The sequence below is a fragment of the Chionomys nivalis genome, chromosome 13, assembly GCF_950005125.1.
Source record: "Chionomys nivalis chromosome 13, mChiNiv1.1, whole genome shotgun sequence".
In the NCBI taxonomy this organism is placed as follows: domain Eukaryota; kingdom Metazoa; phylum Chordata; class Mammalia; order Rodentia; family Cricetidae; genus Chionomys; species Chionomys nivalis.
In genome coordinates, this window is record NC_080098.1 from 27,905,112 (window position 1) to 27,925,683 (window position 20,572).

Below are 20,572 nucleotides of genomic sequence, written 5' to 3' on the forward strand. Positions count from 1 at the left end.
AAGTGGCTTGTACTTGTGTACGAGGCAAAGAAAACTTTTTAGTAGTCATTGATGTTGTTTTAAGGAGAAACTTGTAAGAAATGTAAAATTTCAAATATTTTACATTTAGCTCCAAAACAAATGAATATATAGCTGAACGAAAAATAAACATCATTGCATAGTTATAGTGTACAATTTAACTAATTCTTTGTACACTTATTGTAGTCTATGATTCAAGGATATAAAACTTGAATGGTTCTGTGAGTGGTGTCATCCACCTAACATTGTTAGGAATCACTTTTCAAGGCGCACATGTCTGTTTTATCCAGCACCACTATCTGAGTGTCACAGCTGGGTTCTGAGTTGTCCCAGCTGAAATGACCATTCCCATGGTGCGCAGTATGTACAACTATGTACTGCAGTCAAGATGTGGTGCCTTTGGGTTCAATTCCTCCTGAAAGATGTTTTATTACATCAAAAATCTTTCTCCTGGGGACCATTTTGTCTTCTGGCTGTCCTGTAACCACAGCCGTTTTTTCTCCAAGTTCAACATTCCTATGGGTAATCTAATTTCTTGAGGTCTGCTGTTTCAATAGTCTGAAAGCCCAGGAAGGACAAAAGTATCTTTGTAGAATATCCTAGTTTTTTCGAGCCTGTAATAATAGCTCATTGTTTCCTGTGCTGTGTGATCAAGTAGAAGCTTCATCATAGTAGAAAGCTTTGAAAATTAAACACACATAAGCTCAGGCATGAGGTTAGGTCTGGGAAGGACTGGCCCATGCCTGCACCCACAAACAGAACATAAATTACAATAGGTGGTGGAAGCTGCGTCATCTTAAGTTGGCATTTTCAGGGAAGCATACACAGTAAACTTTTATATTTTATGGTTAATTAAAATTCTACACATATTTTTGAACCTTCCATATCTTAGGTGGAAACCCTAGGAAATTGGGGTCCTGAGATAAGCAGGCCTCTTTCCTAGAAGGACCCACCCTGGAGGAGGGAGGGCAAGTGTTATAAGAAGAGGACAAATAAAAGTCCCTGCCTGCCAGTTACCAGGCTCTGCTGCTGGGCTCAGCCTGCTCTTATTCTGAAGAGAGTTCTTACTTCCTTGGCCTCTAAAATGAAACTCTTGGCTGCTCTCTGGGCTGTGTGTTCTGTTCTTCACTTTGGAGTGCAGAATAAACAAGACTGAAGCTAGAATTGAGACCAGGGAGAACCGGAGACCTGCTGCAGGACATCTGGTGCGCAATACAGGTCCACTTTCTTTACTTAAAGGGAACAGAGAGGCATTCTCCTCCTTCCAACACCCTTGCCCAGGACTCGGCTTCTGCTTGGCAACTGTATTGTCTCACATCCTTCCTATCTCCTAAGGGTACTAATTTTTTTTCCTCTTGTTGCTTCTTCTGCTCTAAGAATCATATAGCTTAAATGGCTCTTCTCTCTCCTCCCCCTCTTCTCTGTCACTGCTTGTATCCCTGGTTTAATTGCCACCTCCACCCTGCCTGTTGGTTTCATTCTCTTCTTTGACTCAAAAGAGCTGAAAGGGCAGCTGTGTCTGGTTTGTTGCTTCTGTGACCATTATTGAAAACTTGGAATGGTCAAAAACCTTGTCTTCAGCTGTTTCCCACAGTAAAACCCTTTTGCTTGCTCTAATATGTCCTGGAAAGATATTGGAGTCCCCTGGGCCGATTATTCTGAAGTGGCACTTGGCTGTCTGGGGAAGGTGCAAGACTTTAAGGATGAGTTTAGAGGATCTTTGTTCTGAGGTCTGCAGAACAGGATGTGTTTTTAACCAAGCAGCCTTCTTTTCTTGTGACACCCTCGAATAGTCTTGGAAAACATGAAAACTGTTGACAGGGAGTGACCCTAAACCACCATCATCCCTTTTATGGGAATCTTTATTCCTATTGCTTGGATTCTTTGGTTGTCATTAAAAATATTTTTAAAAATTATTATTGCAATTGTTGTTATATTATATGCGTGTTTGCATGTACATAATGTTTGTGGGGGTACATACGTCATGGCATTCATTGAAAGCTATGAATATAGTTCTGCAAATTGGTTTATTGCTCCCACCTTTATGTAAGTTCTGGGGGTCAATCTCAGTCTTCAAACTTGCACAGAAAGTGCCTTTACAGTCCAAGCCACCTCACAGACAGATGCATTTTGCATTTTGAATGAGCTCAGTGTCCTTACATATGAGGCATGTACTATGCCACTGAGTCATACTCCCAGCTTGTGTGCATTCTTCAAAAAGCCTATATGAAGTCCTTACCCCTAAACAAAGCAGGGACTGTGTTTGACTCTGTTGTTTGCTGACTGGCACCAGCTGTGTTTTCAGGAAATCAGCAAACTCAAACACCAGGCTTAATTGAAAAGGGGCCACAAATATCTGGGAGAAACCTCTTGAATATAGATAGAGCTTAGGGTAAAACTAGGCTGGTTCATGTCTAGGGGACAGCCCAAGCATAAAGGGGACATTTGAGAATGGTTGGCATCTGGAAAGGATGACCCAGAGATTGGTTACTGTTTAATCACTAGATGAGAATTCCCTGGTGATACCTAAAGAAAGGCATGACTGCCCTCTGGAGAGTAGAGGATGCATAGGTAAAATGAGGAACACCCCATCTGAAATGCTTCTTAGCTTTCTGATTCATATTCCTTCTGTTGGGGGATCAGATTCACCTCCATCTCGTCAAATGCCCCCCCCCTCCGACTGCATACTAAAGAAGTGGGACAAGTTTAACAAAAACATTCTCAAAAGGAGGCAATCTGTTTTCATTTGCATTACTGCCTGGCTCTCCTAAGAACTGGGGTGCGAAGAATTGATCTCTAATGTGAGTCTAAATCCAGAATCCTTGCTACAGTTATTGACATGCTCTTCAGGGGTGACAAATGCAATGAGATCCCTTATGTTTAAGCCTTTTATGTTAATTACATCACTGTCCTGCTTGATCTACTTTGCCGATGAAAACGACAAAAGGGGAAAGTTTCCTTTGTCCATATGTGTGCAGTTAAAGGATAATCTAACAAGAATGAAGCAAGTTTACACACGTGTTGTTCAAATTATGTTCTTTATTCTCCTTTCTTTTGCTGCAAGGTTTTCAATATATATATATATACACACATACACAAACAAAGGTAATTCTCTGGAATTGTAAGTAGCAGAGCCTGCGTTTCTCAGGGTCCAAAAGCAGATAAGGGATGTCCTGAGTGACACTGTCAGTATCTTTAAGGTTCTGAAGAGGCGAGGCTAAAAGAAAATCTAGGCAACACCCAGGAGACTGAAAAGCTGGTTTAGGAACCTTTAAATTCAAAGAGGGAACAGGGGAGTTGGTGCATGAAACTACATTTCTAGGTGTGCTTTAATTAAACTAGGGATAAGTGTAGGGTATTAACAGCCATTTTTAGGGTTAGAGCTGGGGGTCAACTGAGGTCAACACTTTACCTACCAAGTTGGCTGTGGGAGAATTTAGGGCACTCAATCTCAAACGAGTTTGGACATCCTTTTATCTTTGAAGTTCCAAAATTTGATCTATTTGAAAGACTCCATTCCGAACTAAATGTCCTGCCAAATAGAGATAATTGTAAAAGCATTAACCTCCAAGCTTTATCTCAGGGAATGAAGCAGAGATTTGACTGTGGGAATCAAGGTTTTTGGTTGTGTGACTAAATTTTCTCACCGGATGCACCACAGATTGGAGGAAAGTCATCCAATAAGCAAAAGAACAAGGCATGTTTTTCAGTGTCCACAGTCCTTGTGGGACAAATAGGTCCAGTAATGAAGCATGTTGCAGTATGTATTATGCATATCAAAACTCTATAGATAAATGAAAAGTCATCTACCTGACCACTCACAGATATATGTGCCCATAAGATTAAGATGCAACCATGAGATTTCATATACACATTACATGAGAGTACACATGCAGGTATTGTGGAGATACCAAGCTGCTTTTGCCAAAGTGAGCACTGATTTTCAGTGTCAATGTTCTTGTAGATGTTTTCTAGACAGGATTAACCTCCATCAATACTAATCGTCACCTGCTATAACTCCCATGCCCCTGACACTTTTCCTACTGGTTAGACTTTGTTGTTCAGCCATTTAAGAGCAACATGCCCACCAGTGCTTGTCCACTTCTTTTCTTTGTGGACCAGGAACGGCCTCTATTGGCTACACTTAGTATTGCAACATGGGGCCTGGCAGATTCCCATTCTCTGGATTCCCTAGCTTGTCCACTTCAAGAATGTTTCTGCCATTTGCAATGGGGGTGAGGGAAGTGAACACTGCACCAACATCTCTATCTGGAGACTACTGTCTATTTTCAACGCACACTCATCCGTAGACACGCTGCCAGAGGGATGAAGTGAAGAAGTCAAATACTTTGCTGGTGCTTCGTAGTTCTCAGTCCCATTAATAGCGTACCTCAACTGACATAGGAGGTTGCAGACCCGGCCACCTGGTGATATAAGGCTTGGGTGCATAACACACATAGATAAGGTGATGCGGTTAGCTGCTAGCTACTGAAAATGAGGTTGATTTCTATGGCCTTCAGTGTCTGAGCCAAATCTTCCACTTGAAGTTTCAGTTGCTGACACCTGTTTTGCCTTTTCTTTGTGATCTCCTTTCCCCATCTCACCCAGGATCCAGGTTCGCCGAATTGAGATTGTTTACTGTTATTAGGCACCCCAGGATGGATCAGTATTAAATAACAGATTCACTATCATGATGGTTGCTGACCAAAATGATCACATCAGAGAAGTCATGGTCTTTCCAGAATTCACAACTGGATTCAAGGCTTTCAGGAGTTGTGGGCTCTTTTATCTGACAGTGATCCTAAGTTATGGCTTCTGTGTCTTTTCTCTCACTAGGAATTTGCCTGGTGGGTGGGTACAGCAGTGAATAAGGTAACCTCTGACTTCCTGTGGGTACCATACTTTAGTCTGCCCATGGTTCTTAGGTGTCCTGTTACCCTGTCACTTCCCGTGTTACTGTCACTGTCCTTCCAATTTCTCTTTCTTGGGAAGAGAGCATATTCTGTATTGTCAGACTCTCCCTACTCCCTTGTTACATGTAGGTGTCTTCTGAGTTTCTGCTTTAGACAGGGAGTCTCAGAATTAGACATTCATATCCTAGATATGCTATCCTTTTTAAATAGATGGAACTGACATCTATATATGACATCTGTAATTAGCATGGCAAGTAAATATGAGTTCATAAAAATATAAGTATCTAGGAAACTACCAAGATAGCTTCATTTCAATTGTAGATACAAATGGAAATCTAAAGAGATTTATGTATTATTTGAAGAATTATATCAGAATACTTTGACCTAAAACATCAAATTTTATTTGGTCTTAACTTATTTATATCAAGATAAAAAACTAAAGAAGATAAATTGATGATTTGAACAGAAATAATAGCATAAGTATATGTCTGTTGTTATATAAATCTTACTAACATAGATGTTTAACATAGTTGTGCCACAGAAGGCTTAAAAGAAGAAAGTCCATAGGAATAAATTTATAGATGTTATGTTTGTTATCTTCAAAAGGTTATTTACAGAATTTTTCCTATTCTTTCCCTTTAAAGCAAGTTGCATTCGTAGAACTTGATCTATTTTTACCAAAGTTTAAGGCAAAACACCAAGTTTATAACATTTATGCTGTATTATAATAGATGTTTTAAATTTTATCTTAAAATATTAATAACTTAATATAGCTAACAATTATTTAAATTTCTATTTGAGTTGAAATATTTTAATGTCCATTTTTATTACTCTGATTAAATGGAACCATTATATAAGTAGGTTGTACTTGTGTACCAGGCAAAATGAAAACTTTTTAATGGTCATTGGAGCTCTTTAAAAAAACTTATAGGAAATTTAAGATTTCAAACATTTTAAATTTAGCTCCAAATAAATAAATAAATGCTTTTGCATAATTGCAGTCCTAACTTTTACCAAATTGTTGTGTTTTTATTGTAGCCTATGATTCAAAGAATCCAAAACTTAGTATGTTTTGTTAGCTGGTGTCATCTACTTAAAATTGTTAATAATCCTTTTCATGGGGCACATGTCTATTTTACCCAGCACCACTATCCTTATGTACTCCTGAATACATTATTATTCCTATTCCTGATTATTACTTGTACTGAATAAACAATAAAGTCAATTCTGTATCATCTAGTATAAATCCAATACTTTCAGTATGCAAAAACCCTCTTTCTGCTTATTGAGATTCAATAACTTTTGAAAGAAGTTCTGGAAAATCTAATAATACCATGAGAATAGCATATAATTTTGACTTTTGGACAGAACCATAAGGACTTTGAGCCAACTTACTTAAATTTCTTGATTTGTAACCTGCCTTTCCTGACTTACTAGCATCAGGATAGAATGTAGGGGCTACAGATATTGGTGTTTCCCATACAATGTGAGGGAAAATCCAGTTATTTCTTTTTTAAATTGACCTCTCTTGTCTTTGGGATCTTTGATGTTAATCTTTCCCCAAAGATCTTCAAGCTTTTTGCCAATGTTTGTTTTCTGACCACAATGAGTCAATTTCATCATAAGAAAAAAAATACAACAATTTCTGATGTGTCTATTCCTGCAACTCAGAACATTTCCAAGTAAGTTTATAATTTTTTACACTGCTTACATGGTACAAATATCCATTCTAAGATGTTATCTTCCCTCTTCTAAAATCCCTGTTGGAGAAATCATAGAAAGTCAAATAACCAGAATGCAATCAAACTCTGGATCCAAATGATCCACGTGTATATCCTGTAATTTCTTTCCCAACAAAGCCAATTCTCTCTTATTTCAGCTCATTTTTCTCTGAGATTATTTAAGTCCTTGTCACTTTTCAATGTTTGGAACAAATTACTTATTTCTGGATTTGTTACTCCAATAGTGGTTTGTATATAGTCAATGTCTCCCAGTCTTTGAAAGTCATTAAGAATCTGCAGCTGATCTTTCCTAATTTGCACATTTTGGGGTGTAATTTTTGTACAACCATTTTATATCCTTAGTAACCAATAGAATCTCCTCCTTATATTTTTTCAGGACAATTTGTAATCCCCAATAATGCAAATTTTTCTTTAAGTCTCTAGGGTATCTACATTTGAATCTGCTAGTAAAATATCATCCACATAATGGCAAACTATTGATTGAGCTTGCATATCATTTCCAGTGGTTGACGTACAATATTTTGGCACAGAGTGGGGGTATTTAACATTCCCCCGTGAGAGAGTCAGTCAGTAGGGGCACATACATTTATCCCAGCACGTGGGAGCTAGAGGCAGATGGACCTCTGGGAGTTTAAGGCTAACCTGGATACATGAGATTGATCCTGTCTAAAAAGAAAAGAGGCAAGTAGTGGTGGCTCACACTATTAATCTCAGCATTGGAAGTGATAAGGCTGGGTGGAAAGAATAACGCTGGCTGAGGTTTCAGACTGAAGTTTCATAGGATCAGTATTCAGTCTTAGGACTTGCAGAGATAGGGTACCCCATTTGGTTTCAAGATTTCGTGGAGGTAAGACTAGTGGCTGGGTGCTCTCCTTTTCTGATATTTCAGCATTCATCCCCTAATTTCTGACTCCAGGTTTTTATTGTTAAGATCAATTAGAAATCATGCTACAACTGCCTCCTCCTTTCTGCTGCCTGACCATTAGACAGTCAATAGTAGGACTTAAACAGTAGGCATACAGCAGTATTGTTTAACCATTACTCAGACAATAGTACTAGTTAATTATTTGCTAGGAGGTAGAAATGGTTAAACAATAGCCAGGATGTAGGAATGGCTAACCACCAAAATGGGAGTGCCACTTGTTAGCCATTATATAGGAATCTGATATATGATGTTTCCCAACTTCCACTTTAGGGCAGCAGCATCAGAAGATTCAGTACGTGCTTAGGCAGAAGAGTGACAAGCCATGAGTTCCAAACAGCAGTTTGTCAAACTAAACGATGGCCACTTCATTCCTGCCCTGGGTTTTGGCACCTATAAACCCCAAGAGGTAAGTATTTCCAGTCTAAACCTATTCCCTGTACAAGAAGGCAGATACTGAGGCTTGGCCTACATCAGGGCTTGAGTCCCAACTTGTGTATTATTCCTATTAAATGACTGTTAGAGCAGTGGCTGCAATTGGTGGCTGTGGGTAGGAGACTAATCTGTTTTCCTAGATAGGCTGAGTTAGAATTCTGTCAGAATAGGGTCTTATGTATGTTTGTACTTCTCCTTGTGATCCAGCAGAGAGGAAGGCTTAATGGAGAACAAAGGGATGGCCTAATTCTTTTAACAGTTACTTTGAGGGTGGGTGTTAGTGTTTTATGTGATGGAAGTACTGGGTATATGACTCAGAGGCCTTTGGACACTTACTATAATTTAGCCAGGAACTTCAGGGGTAGGGAGAAAGATTGCTAAAGTTCCCTGGTTATTCTTGCTAGAGGTGAGACTCTCTGGTCTTGGCTGAATGTGGCTGTTTTTTTTTTTTTTTCTTTGTTTCTTAGATTTGTTCTTCTGGTACAGACCTGCCTATGAGTTTACTGTTCTGGTTTGGAGTCTGTCAATTGTAAGAGTGAACTCAGCATGAGTCTTCAGACTTTGAGCTCTGGTCTTAAAGGGACATATCCATGACCTAAAAATTCTAGGCACTACGCTTTTCCTATGTCTATGTTTCTCAGCTGGATAGAAGAAATGAAAGTCATCAGATTGCCTATCAGCGCTCTTAGTTTCAGTGAGAGGGACTTCTCTGTTCATGTCTACAATCCACAGCATGATATTTCCTTTTAAGAATGCAAGATCCATGGAAATCAGTGTGGTAACTCAGGGTGTCTGCCTGTAGTATTGCTTGATACAAGTATTTGAGTGCTACTTCAGTTTTGTTTTTGGGTAAACTTCTGCACCACACAGTGAATGCAGCACTAGGTCTAAATAACTTCCCCATGTACAAATTCTGAACTGTAGGAAACTTACTGGAATTTATAATATATCCTTATGATTGGGGGAAAGAGAACCTGGTAACCATAAGTGTGAATTATTAGTCTTCATTAATGCATGTTGGGTTTAGAGCATGGTGGTCTCCAGAACTGAAACTACCAAGGGTTACTTAACCTGGAGGGACTTTCTTGTTTGTAAACTTCCCGAATCTTTTAAATTCTGAGATAATAGACCACTTCCCTTAACTTCAAACTTATATATTTCCTTCCTATTAGATTTATGCATGTTTACAAAGATAAATCTGGAGATATATACAGGATTAGTTACTTTTACAAAGTGACAGAAAGAAAAACAACAACAGGTCTCAAGGGTCCTGTTAAACCATCAGTGTTGGTAGCTCACAGAGTGATGTTTATTCTTAGCTAAGTCAGAGCTGGGATTCAGAGAAGGTGGTACAAGGCAGAATTTTAGTCACTGTGTTTTATTATGGAAAAAGGGCAGAAATTACTAAAATATTCAAAAGGCAGTCTGATTTCCCTTTTTACTTTTTTGTATATGTTGCATAACTATATGCAGTTGTGGATTTGTGTTGCCAGAGGTCAAAGTCTTCCTCCCCTACTCTTACTTTATGTTTGTAGGTAGGGTGTCCCACTGAGTCTAGAACTCAGTGATTTAACTAGAAAGACATGCTGGGATCACCCTGAATTTTCTTTCCCAGGCACTGAGATTACACATGTGTGCCCCTATGCCACACTCTGCTTTGACATGAGGGCTGGGGCCTGAACTAAGATTCTGAGAGTTGTTAGTAAACACTTTATTGATTGGGACATCTTCTCAGTCCACATCTTACATTCTGTAATAAAAGAACTGTCTTCTCTTCATCCAAATCTCACGGTCGAGGAAGTGATTTTTTATTTAAATCCAGTCAGATCTTTTTAAAGCAAATATATTTGGAGGGAAGGGCTGACTCCCCAAGTGAATACTATCCAACTTGACGTAGGCAATTTATTTTTAATGAGGTCATATTTCAAGGGTAGATTTTCTTTGCCTGACAATATTTAGGTATGTCAGATAAAGATAATGGATATGCAGAAAGACAAACATAGGATACTATTCTCTGTTCAACTTCCTATAATTAACTTATCCTTGCTCTTTATCTGAGATCTTTGCTTTCTCATCCTTTTGGGACAGTGTCTTAGTTGGGGTCAAGCAAGAGTGTCTATGTAATTGTGCTTTGTCCCAAGTAGACTTTCTTGTGCTCATTTCGCTTAGTAACCCCACTACATGAATGGAGTGTGACTTTCAAGCAAACATTTGAACCCCGTGTGAGCTTGCATTCATCAGTGCAGTAACTAACCAGGATTGTGTGGGTATAAAGAAGTTCTTGGATATGAAATTCTTACTCTTAGTTAGGAAAGAAACTCCAAGAAAAAGGATTGTGGCTCATTGCCTCTAATGTGGGACAAAAAGTAGGAAAACAAGGAACCTATGGAGATGTTTAGTTTTCTGTGTTATTTATATTTCTCTGGTATTCATTCATTTTATAGAATAAAATGTAGAAATACAAGAATCAGGGGACCAGGCTCTTGCCCCGTAGTTTGATGATAACTTTGAAAGAACAAATTCTTTCGTGTCTAGCAAAGTCCCATCTAAGCTCACTCAGAAGATGTATCTCTAAATACCTGTTTTGTTTGCTACTCTAGGTTCACAAGAGCAAGTCACTGGAGGCTGCCAACCTAGCTATAGGTGTTGGGTTCCGCCATATTGATACTGCTTATGCATATCAAGTAGAAGAGGAGATAGGACAGGCCATTCAAAGCAATATTAAAGCTGGCGTTATAAAGAGAGAAGACATGTTCATCACTACAAAGGTAAAGTTTTTATAGCATGCAAGAGGGCAAATTATTGAAAGACATATAAAAAGTAAAAATTATATTACTTGATCAGAAGCTGGTTAAAGGTGTCAGTTGTACAAATGGGTGAGAGAAAGTAATGGTAGATTATAATCTTTATGAAATTAATTTAGTTATTAGCCTTTAATAGTAGTATGTGTTTTATTTCTTGAGTAATTCCTTTTCATTGTTCAATAAATGAGCTAACAATAACAAAAATACGTAACTGATTTCACACTGTTAAGTATGAGTAACGTAAATCCTGCATTAAAGTGAATGATTACAATTTTCCTTCAAGTACAAAAATAGTTCTGTATTAGGATAAACAAGTTGCATGTTTGGGCAGTCTATTAACTGATCACAACTTCCATTCTTCACTTTCTGTAGCTCTGGTGCACTTGCTTTCGTCCAGAGCTGGTCCAGCCTGCTTTGGAAAAATCACTGAAGAAGCTTCAGCTGGACTATGTTGACCTTTACATTATGCACTACCCAGTGCCAATGAAGGTAGTTATTTCTTTGTCAAATGTACATATTTTTCACGTGGGCATGGATATCATTTGGATCATTGAGACAAGTTTCTATTATAATTTCATATAAATTTATGCTACTAAACTCTTGAGTAGGTTTCACAAGGGCTTACTGGATTATGAAATGAAGTAACCAAGAAATGATCAGAATCACAGATTAGAAGTAACTTCCAGAATTGTATTTACACATCTTTTGAATTTATTTGTGCTACTAGATATTTTCTTGGGTCTTGTCCCTATTTTTTTTTTTTTTTTTTGGCAAAGTTGGCCCCAGAGAGTTTCAGCTTCAAGGTCTTGGCATGTTGTGGCTTCTCTGCATCTTTTCTTATCACAATCAATCCTGCACATAGTCGTAATTAGCATCATTGGCTCACATGTCTGCCTTTGGGCCCACAGGCATCAATACTTATTATTCATCTTGGGACAGGATTGATATAAATTCTTGCTGGTGTTCAAGGACATGCAATGACCATGCTTCTCAGTGAAAATGAAACATTTTAATTTTTTTTCCAAAATATGAGTAGGCAAAAGTATACAAGTCAACTAGGAGAGTTCAGTTTGTTGTTTGTAAATATTATTTAGGGGGCTGGAGAAATGGCTCAGCGGTTAAGAGCACTGACTGCTCTTCCAGAGGACCCGGGTTCAATTCCCAGCACCCACATGGCAGCTCACAACTGTCTGAAAATCCAGTTTCAGGGGATCTGACACCTTCACACCAATGCACATAAAATAAAGATAAATAAATCATAAAAAATTTTAAAAAAATATAATGTAAATATTATTTAGGTGCAAAAATTGTGTGTGTATGTGTGTGTCTGTGTTTGTATGTAATAACAATTAAAGAAAGAGAGGCCATGAATTTAGAGCCAGCAGGAGAATACATTGTAGGTTTTAGATTGAGGAAAGGGAAGAAACAAAATGATGTAATTGTAGTATAATTTCAAAAATAAAAAGAAAATTATAAGAAAGAAAAATTTTAATTATTCCTATGGGTAACATAAGAGAGTACAGCAAAACAGGGCTCCTAAAGAAAGGTTTTATAACTCCTCACTTGTAAACGCAGTGTATAAGATAATGCTTCACTTCCTCTATGTTTGCTTACTGTCTTATTTCAAAGATATTCCTTATTTTTAGAAAAATATTTCATGTGTTTAGATGTTTTATTTATATGTCTATGCAGTAGTATCTTTGGAGACCAGAATGTAGCACTAGGCCCCATGGTCTTGCTTAAAAATTGTTCTCACCAACCATGTAGATGCTGGCAATTGAACCATTGAACCCATGTCCTCTGAAAGAGAGGCCAGTGCTTAATACTAAGCTATCTGGATATTCTTAAAAATATTACTAGAGGTGAGACAACTGTTTTGTGAGATTTCTTTAACAAACACTTCTTTTCTAGCCAGGGGATATTGATTATCCAGTAGATGAAAAAGGGAAATTGCTATTGGACACAGTGGATTTCTGTGCCACGTGGGAGGTGAGTACGTTTCAAAAAAACAATAAATCAAGCAGAGGGAGGGAGAATCAGCTCATTTTCCTATGGGTATAGAAATTATTTACATATATTTGCTGGAATGAAAGGGGAGGAATGCATTACTAAAATGTAAGGGAGGGAAAGTAAAGAAGTTCTCAGGATAATAGGAAAATGTGTTATTTTGCCACATTATGTAGTAGCCTCCTTAATTTAGTAGTGATGTCATAAAAACCCCTCCTTGGCTGACACCATATTCACCATTATCATAATTATCCTTACTTCTTTATATTTAAGTTCTATGATCATTTGGGCAATACATTCCTCTCCATATTTTTTAGTGTCTATGATCAAACTCATGGCCTTTTAACACAGGTAAGTATTCAAATACAGAACTACATATCCAGCTCTTGACAGTTTTCTTTGTAACGGCTCCAACTTCTCTTTATATTAATGTAGTGATTGCAAGTATGACATTTCATAACCCCTTTTTCATCACCAGGCATTGGAGAAGTGTAAGGATGCAGGATTGGTCAAGTCTATTGGGGTGTCCAACTTTAACCACAAGCAGTTAGAAAGAATCCTGAATAAGCCAGGGCTTAAGTACAAGCCTGTCTGCAATCAGGTAAGGGTTCTCATTCCTCCCCATCTCTCATGTTTTCCCCACCCTGTACTACTGACACTGTTCATTTGTCCTCTGCCCAAGTGATTTTCATACTGTGGAAAAGCAGATTCTGAGAGCAGTGCCACTGGTTGAAAAGACATGGGAGATTCTAAACTTTATCTTGTACTCTTAAGTATTGGTAAGAATGGGGACAGACTATGTAGTACCCCACTTATGGAGAAAGTATAGATTTAAAGCTGGTCCAGCAGGCAGCAGCTGAGGGCAGAGGAAAGTGATGTCCCCTTGAACTGAGGGTAGTGAGTAGGCATGGATACTGTTTTGAAAGACTGAGCTAAAAAATAATCACTGTGTTGACAGGAATTATGTGGAGTTTAGACACTTCTCTCTGTCTTACTATTATCCTTACTCTTGATTTTATTAAGTTTAGCAGCTAACATTTTCACCCACTGAACTGCCTTGCTGACCACTAGCTCTTTTTTTGACACAAAAAGTTGCCCAGCCAAAAGTTATTAACAGAATCTTTCAAAATTAGTTCTTTTTTTCATGAAAAATTGCAGCAGTTTGATCTTTTAAATTTAAATGTGATATTGCATATAATTTTCTTAGTCTAATTTATTGACTTTAAACACTTTTAAACACCTTTATTTGTCTTAATATGAGCATTTGATATAATCTTATCTCTATCATATTCTTTCACAGGTTGAATGTCATCTTTACTTAAACCAGAGTAAGCTGCTGGATTACTGTAAATCAAAAGACATTGTTCTGGTTGCTTATGGTGCTCTGGGAACCCAACGATACAAAGAATGGTAAGAAGATGAAGCGTATACCTGAAGCACAACTGTCAATTAGCATCACGCTACTCAGTTGTTAGGTAGAGAGAGCTGTCTTGAGAAGAACCATGTGAAGCAAAAGCTGGTAGCTCAGGGACTTCTCTGTAGCCCTGGAGTCTTTTTTTTTTTTTTTTTTTTTATCTTCTGATTGCTCTAATATAATGCTCTGACAAGAGCAACCTTAGAGAGAAAGTGTTGACTATGTTTCACAATTCCAGGGTACAGAACATAATAGCAGGCAAGACAGGGTGTCAGGAGCTGGAAGCAAGTGGTTTCTTCACATTGCAATCAAGAAGCAGAGAATGTCAAATACTAATGATCTGATCATTTTTTTCCATTTATATAGTCCAGGATCTCTTGCTTGATCGCACCCATAATTAAAATGGGTTTTCCTACTTCAATTTTCATAATAAGATAATCTCTCAAGGCATTCTAGAGGCCCATTTTTCAGGTGATTCAAGATCATGTTTAGTTGATAATTATATATAACCATCATGTCTAGTCTAGAATGTACTCTCTACTGTGCTTTGTAGCACTATAACCAACCCAAATATTTGGCTTCTTGAGCTTATTTCTACTTTCCCTTAGGGTGGATCAGAACTCTCCAGTTCTCTTGCATGATCCAGTTCTTTGTGATGTGGCCAAAAAGAACAATCGAAGTCCTGCCCTGATTGCTCTTCGATATCTGCTTCAGCGTGGGGTTGTGCCCCTGGCCCAGAGTTTCAAAGAAAATGAGATGAAAGAGAATTTGCAGGTGATGAGCTCTGCTTTTTAGGGTTGTTACTTAGCTTTTTTGTATGCTTGCTTCCTTTAAATCTCTGTGAACTTTTTTTGAGATGAAACCTATATTTCTAGCATTTTGTGTACATATGAACTTTCAGGTGCATGAGAAATGTTTTGTCTCTGACATAAACAACAGCATGACTTGACCGAGTTAGTGTTGGAGAAGATTTAGATTTTGCTTTGCCTTGTCAGCCAAGTATTGTATCCATCTTTTCATGGACCTCTTTATATTCTGAAATTAGGGATCTAGACTGAGTAATTTTTTTTTTTTTTCGAGACAGGGTTTCTCTGTAGCTTTGGAGCCTGTCCTGCAACTCCCTTTGTAGACCAGGCTGGCCTCGAACTCACCTCCTGAGTGCTGGGATTAAAGGCGTGCACCACCAACGCCCGGCTAGACTGAGTAATTTTGATTCTAGACATTTCTATGGTTTTAATTTTATTTCATTGCATGCTCATATATTGTAACACACATACACATACATACATACATACACACACACACACACACACACACACACACTAACTACAAGTTTGTGTTTCTCCCAAGTTGATATTTTTCAAAATTTCAAATATACTTTATTATTATATAAAATGTTAGTAATTACTAAAAATACCATTCTTAATTAGACATTTATTATGAATCATTTATTTACCTTAGTGTTCTTTTTTTAATTTGCTTTATTTTAGTCTGAACTTAGTGAAAATTTTATATCTATGCTAAGTTTTTTCACATATATTTAAGGAACATTTGTACATTTTTCAAGACAATGAGGCCTCTTAAGCTCGGTAGACTGATTGAGCATTCCCTCAGTTCCACACAGGTCTCATACTTCACTGTGATGGTCAGCATTGTATTTACACTGAGCTAGAATCATTGAGTTGGAGAATGAAGTTTAAACACCTCTATCCTAGATCTGGGTGTATAGCATCTATTCTAGTGGGAATGGATGAAATTAATACATAACTTCCAGAGATTTAAGGGTTTCTGCCTTTTATTCAGTTTTCCCCCACTTTGGGTGTTTCAACTGACCACAATGTAATAAATCCCAAAGTAGTAATGAGGTCATTGCAGGGAATGATGACATTTAACTTTTAGATGCTAAGAGCCACGTTTAAAATGTCTCAGGCTAATTATTGTTCGTTTTGGGGGAAGGAACTTTGCTCCACAGGGTATATTAACTCATTTATACTTGGAAATCAGTCTTTCCTATTGTTCCTGTTGTTAATAAAATTTACATATAGTTTTTTCCCTTTTGTGGAGAAGTGATAGTTCTTTTTGTGAAATTTTACTATTAACGTCTTAGGATGTGAACACATTCTATAACTAACCTCTTCCTGAGATTTTTAACTACTGGAAATCCTTAACCAATTATATTATTTCTTTTATTTTGAAAATGATTTGGTTGCTTTCTATTAGATGGTGTGTGCTATTTTCTGTAATCATAGTTCATCTAAACACAGCTTATTTTCTTGAACATTAACGTTTGTAATCTAAAGTTAGAATCCCGTTTTCAGTGAACTTAAAGAGCTAGTATAGTTTTTCTCTTCCTTAAGTTGGAAGTAGCTGTTGCCAAAGTGAACAGGTAGCCACTTGTTGTATAATAGGAATGTGCTTTGGACATGGGGATCAGTGTTTATTATGACAATTTGTTAGTCCCAAAATGGTACTATTACATTCTAGAAGTCTAAAATATGTAATTTAAAATCCTCCATAAAATTGGATCTAATTTTATAAAATAAGTGTGAACAATTAGCGAAAATCATTTTGAAGTTAAAGTGTCTCAAATTTTAGATTTTGGACAAATCTTTATATACATCATGTTGAAAAGAGCAATTTTTTTACATTTTAATGATTCATTGATGGGTTATAAAATGTAACTCTCCATGCAAATCACTGTTTGATGTATTTCAAAATTCTTCTCTAGATTTCTTGGAATCTATTTATGTGATGCTGTGGTTTTTAATGTGATATTAAATATATTGCTTTTGTTTGATTGTTTGCTTTTGTTTTTACTCAAAATGACAATGAGATTTCCTCTTGTCTATGGCATTCTGCAATTTTAATATATCTCAAAACAGTTTTCTTTCATTATTATTTAGTATTTAATAACCATGAATGCTTTAGTAAACAATGTTCATCATTTTTAGGCGCATACATACTAATCACAGTGCTTTTGAGGCATAAACTCTGATTCATTCAAATGCTAAAACCCTTGTATTTTCCTGAAGGTTTTCGAATTCCAGTTGTCTCCTGAGGATATGAAAACCCTAGATGGCCTAAACAAAAATTTTCGATATCTTGCAGCTGAGTTGTAAGTAATGTTAATAAACACCTCATGTCAGTTTATTTCATGTCCAAGTCTCTGCCTCCCTCTTCCATCCATGATGGTTCAGACACTAACTGCTCTATTTGTCTGTAGCAAGATTTCCACAGAGATAGTTAATACAACATTTGTTTCTGAGTTTTGAAAACATGAATTTGTCATTTCAAAACATGGGGAAGGGTTTGAATTCATACTTAAATGTTACATGAGGGGCTGGCTTGTTGGGCGTTTCTGTCCTGCTGGGTACCCCACAGCTGGCAAGCCCCAAAGAAAATGACACAGAGATCTCTATAAGTTATAAAGCTGATTGGCCCGTTAGCTCAGGCTACTTATTAGCTCTTGTAGCTTATATTAACGCATTATTCTGATCTACTTTTGTCATATGGCTGGGTACCTTTTTCAGCTGGCAGGGCACATCCTGCTTCCTCGGTGGTCTGAACAGGATTGGGAGCAATCAACTTCCTCCTTCCCAGAATTCTCCTGTTCTCATTGCATCATTTCTACTTCCTGTCTGGTTTTCCTGGCTATACTTCCTGCCTGGCCAATCAGTGTTTATTTAAAACATGATTAACAGAATACAAACAATTCTCCTGCACCACTTAAAAGTAAGAAAAGGACCTTTAGAGAAAATCATGGGAGAATTAAAAAAAAACTAATGATCTTTAGTTTTCCTTCCTGCTTTATGGTTACAAAATTTGATACGAGAAATAGTTTATAAATTACAAAGACTGCATTGGTACTTATAGGTGCATATTCATTATCTATCTGTCTATCTATCTCTCAATATCTATCTATCTATCTCTATCTATCTATCTATCTATCTATCTACCATGCATCTATATGTTTTATGTGTTTGAATTTTAATTCTCAATATTAATAAATATGATAATGTTTGAGAGAGAATTAGAAAATCTATAATACCATGTAAATTGTTAAATATATTAGCATTATTAAGATTTTTGTTAGTATATAGAATAATAAAGTCAAAGAAAATATGACAAAATGAGTGAGTCATTGTTGTAAATAATAAATAATTCTTGCCACACCTTAACAATTAATTATTTTTATCAATGCATATTTTAGAATGCTATTTATATAGAGAGGTCAGCAAGCTCCTTGGATATGAAAGACATCTTATTAATTTTTTAAATGAATCTAATATATTACTTTTTAATTGATAGGCAGTGAGTGAATAATGTATTACTAATAATTAAATGGAAGTGAAAGTATTAGACATAAATGATATTTTAAGGCATATTAAGATATTTTTGTGTTGATCAATGTATAGAGTTACCTTGAACTAAAGATGACTTATACTTTTCTCCTTTTTAAGGAGACTAGATTTGGGAAGGATTTTTGGCTCTTCATTGATTGATGCATAGATGGAACTAAGGGAGATGAATGTTAATAAACACTGGTCTTTGCATGTTCTGTTTAAGTTAAGGGACATAATTGGAAAATATTTCATAAATTATATTTTAAAAATATTTCTTATACATGCCTATAAATGACTACAAGAATATCACTTTCTGCAACTGATGAGGGAATGAAATGATAAACTTTCAACTTAATGGTGCCTTCCTAGATGTCACAACTTATATTGTAGTAATGGATCAGTATGTTTGTTTTTATTTCCTATTTTAGTTTTTCTGACCTCACTGAATAATCATTTTTTGAGATATATTGACATGGGGGGGGTCTGGCAGTCGCACCAGGGTCTACCCAAGATGTATGAACTAGATTTGGGGAGTCTATTCCCTATGGTGGGATACCTTACTCAGCCTTGATAAGAGCGTTGAGAAAAGGAGCTTGGTTCTGCCTCAAGTTGATATGCCAGGCTTTGTTGACTCCCTCTGAGGAATGGATGGGAAATGGCAATGAGGGTAGGTGGAAAGGCAAGAGAAGGGTAGGGAGTAGAGGAAGAACTGGGGTTGGTTTGTAAAATGAAAAGTAATTTTTAATAAAAAAGAAGAAAATTTAAAAATATGAAAATTATAAATAAAAATTAAGCATCAGGGCAAATTAAGAAATAAAGAGAAGAAAAAATATTTTGAACCTGAGATTTGAGTATCATTGCCAAAATTGTAATTACTTACATATAAGGGTTTTCGTTTGCTAGTTTTTTTGTTGTTGTTGTTTTGAGAGAACATGAAGATTTGGGTATGTTTCAAATAACATGCAACTAAACTATAATAAAGAAATGGATCTCAACAACTACAACAACAAAAAAGAATATCACCTTCTGCAACTAATCAGGGATTTAAACAATTAACTTTCTCCTTGATAGTGACCGCCTACATGTCAGAGTTTATATTGTAGAAATGGATCAAAAAGTGCATGTTTGCATTTATTTCTTATTTCAGTTTTTCAGACCACCCTGAATATCCATATTCTGAGGAATATTAACGTGGGTACCTAGTCATGACTGCCTGAAGTCACTGTTTGCAGTGATGTTGGTGATGTGACTCAGATGCTGTTTGGTGGACGCCTCTTTTCCAGTCAACCTAGACTGCTTAGCAAATCTCACATTCATCTGAAGCTCCAGCTAATGGTCTTGAAGGAAAGCGATTTAATTTTCATGATGCCTCAAAATAAATATAACATTTTCTTTTCAAAAGATACATTTGTTTGTTTTTTAATGAGTCAGTATGGCAAAAAACTGTTTTTGTTGGAAGTCTGTGGATTGTGTTTGGAGATGATGATTTCCATTTTATAAACCTTACAGACTGGGTTAGGTGGTGTTTCCAGACCAGAGAATGACTCTTAGCAGTTGTCTATGAGTCAGTGGTCCTCTAGCCCTGAGTCAACAAGAAAACCCTGCACACATTCTGTGATTCTCATTCTGGAAGATAAAACACATATAGAAAGGTTGACCAACAATTCCCAGGCTCTCTCCGGCCAGGCTTAGCATTAGAGTCGTACTGGAGGGTGAAGCATTTCTGAAATAGGTTAGGCTAAAGAGGGGGCATGAGAACCAGCCTAGTAGGACCTTTAAAAGTTAGGATGGGAGACTTTAGTTGATCATAGTTTTACCTAGAAATAATGCCAAGGTAATTTTTTTCAGAACTTTTTTCCTTTTCTTTTCTTATTTTTTACAATATAATTACACCTTGAAAACAAAAGTTTTTCACAAATTTAATCCATTGACATGGTAGAGAGTTATTCCTAGCATTATTTTTTTTTAAAATAA

At 36.8% G+C, this 20,572-nt stretch overlaps 2 protein-coding genes across 5 annotated transcripts in view; both read left to right on the forward strand.

Annotated features, from left to right (window-relative positions):
• LOC130885468 (aldo-keto reductase family 1 member C13-like) overlaps nt 1–20,572 on the forward strand; it is a 288,678-nt gene that overhangs the window by 234,952 nt on the left and 33,154 nt on the right. The window lies entirely within an intron of this gene.
• On the forward strand, nt 1,116–20,001 carry LOC130885469 (aldo-keto reductase family 1 member C13). Of its 4 annotated transcripts, none has more exons than XM_057786966.1 (10): nt 1,116–1,223; nt 7,869–8,004; nt 10,631–10,798; nt 11,207–11,323; nt 12,746–12,823; nt 13,320–13,442; nt 14,142–14,251; nt 14,864–15,029; nt 17,288–17,370; nt 19,746–20,001. In XM_057786966.1, the coding sequence occupies exons 2-10, from the start codon at nt 7,921–7,923 to the stop codon at nt 19,786–19,788; spliced, it is 972 nt and encodes a 323-aa protein (XP_057642949.1). In that variant the 5' UTR covers nt 1,116–1,223; nt 7,869–7,920; the 3' UTR covers nt 19,789–20,001. The 4 variants fall into 4 exon arrangements, with proteins under 4 accessions (XP_057642949.1, XP_057642948.1, XP_057642947.1 ...); XM_057786965.1 differs by having other exon boundaries at nt 1,134–1,236; XM_057786964.1 differs by lacking the exon at nt 1,116–1,223 and adding an exon at nt 1,243–1,354.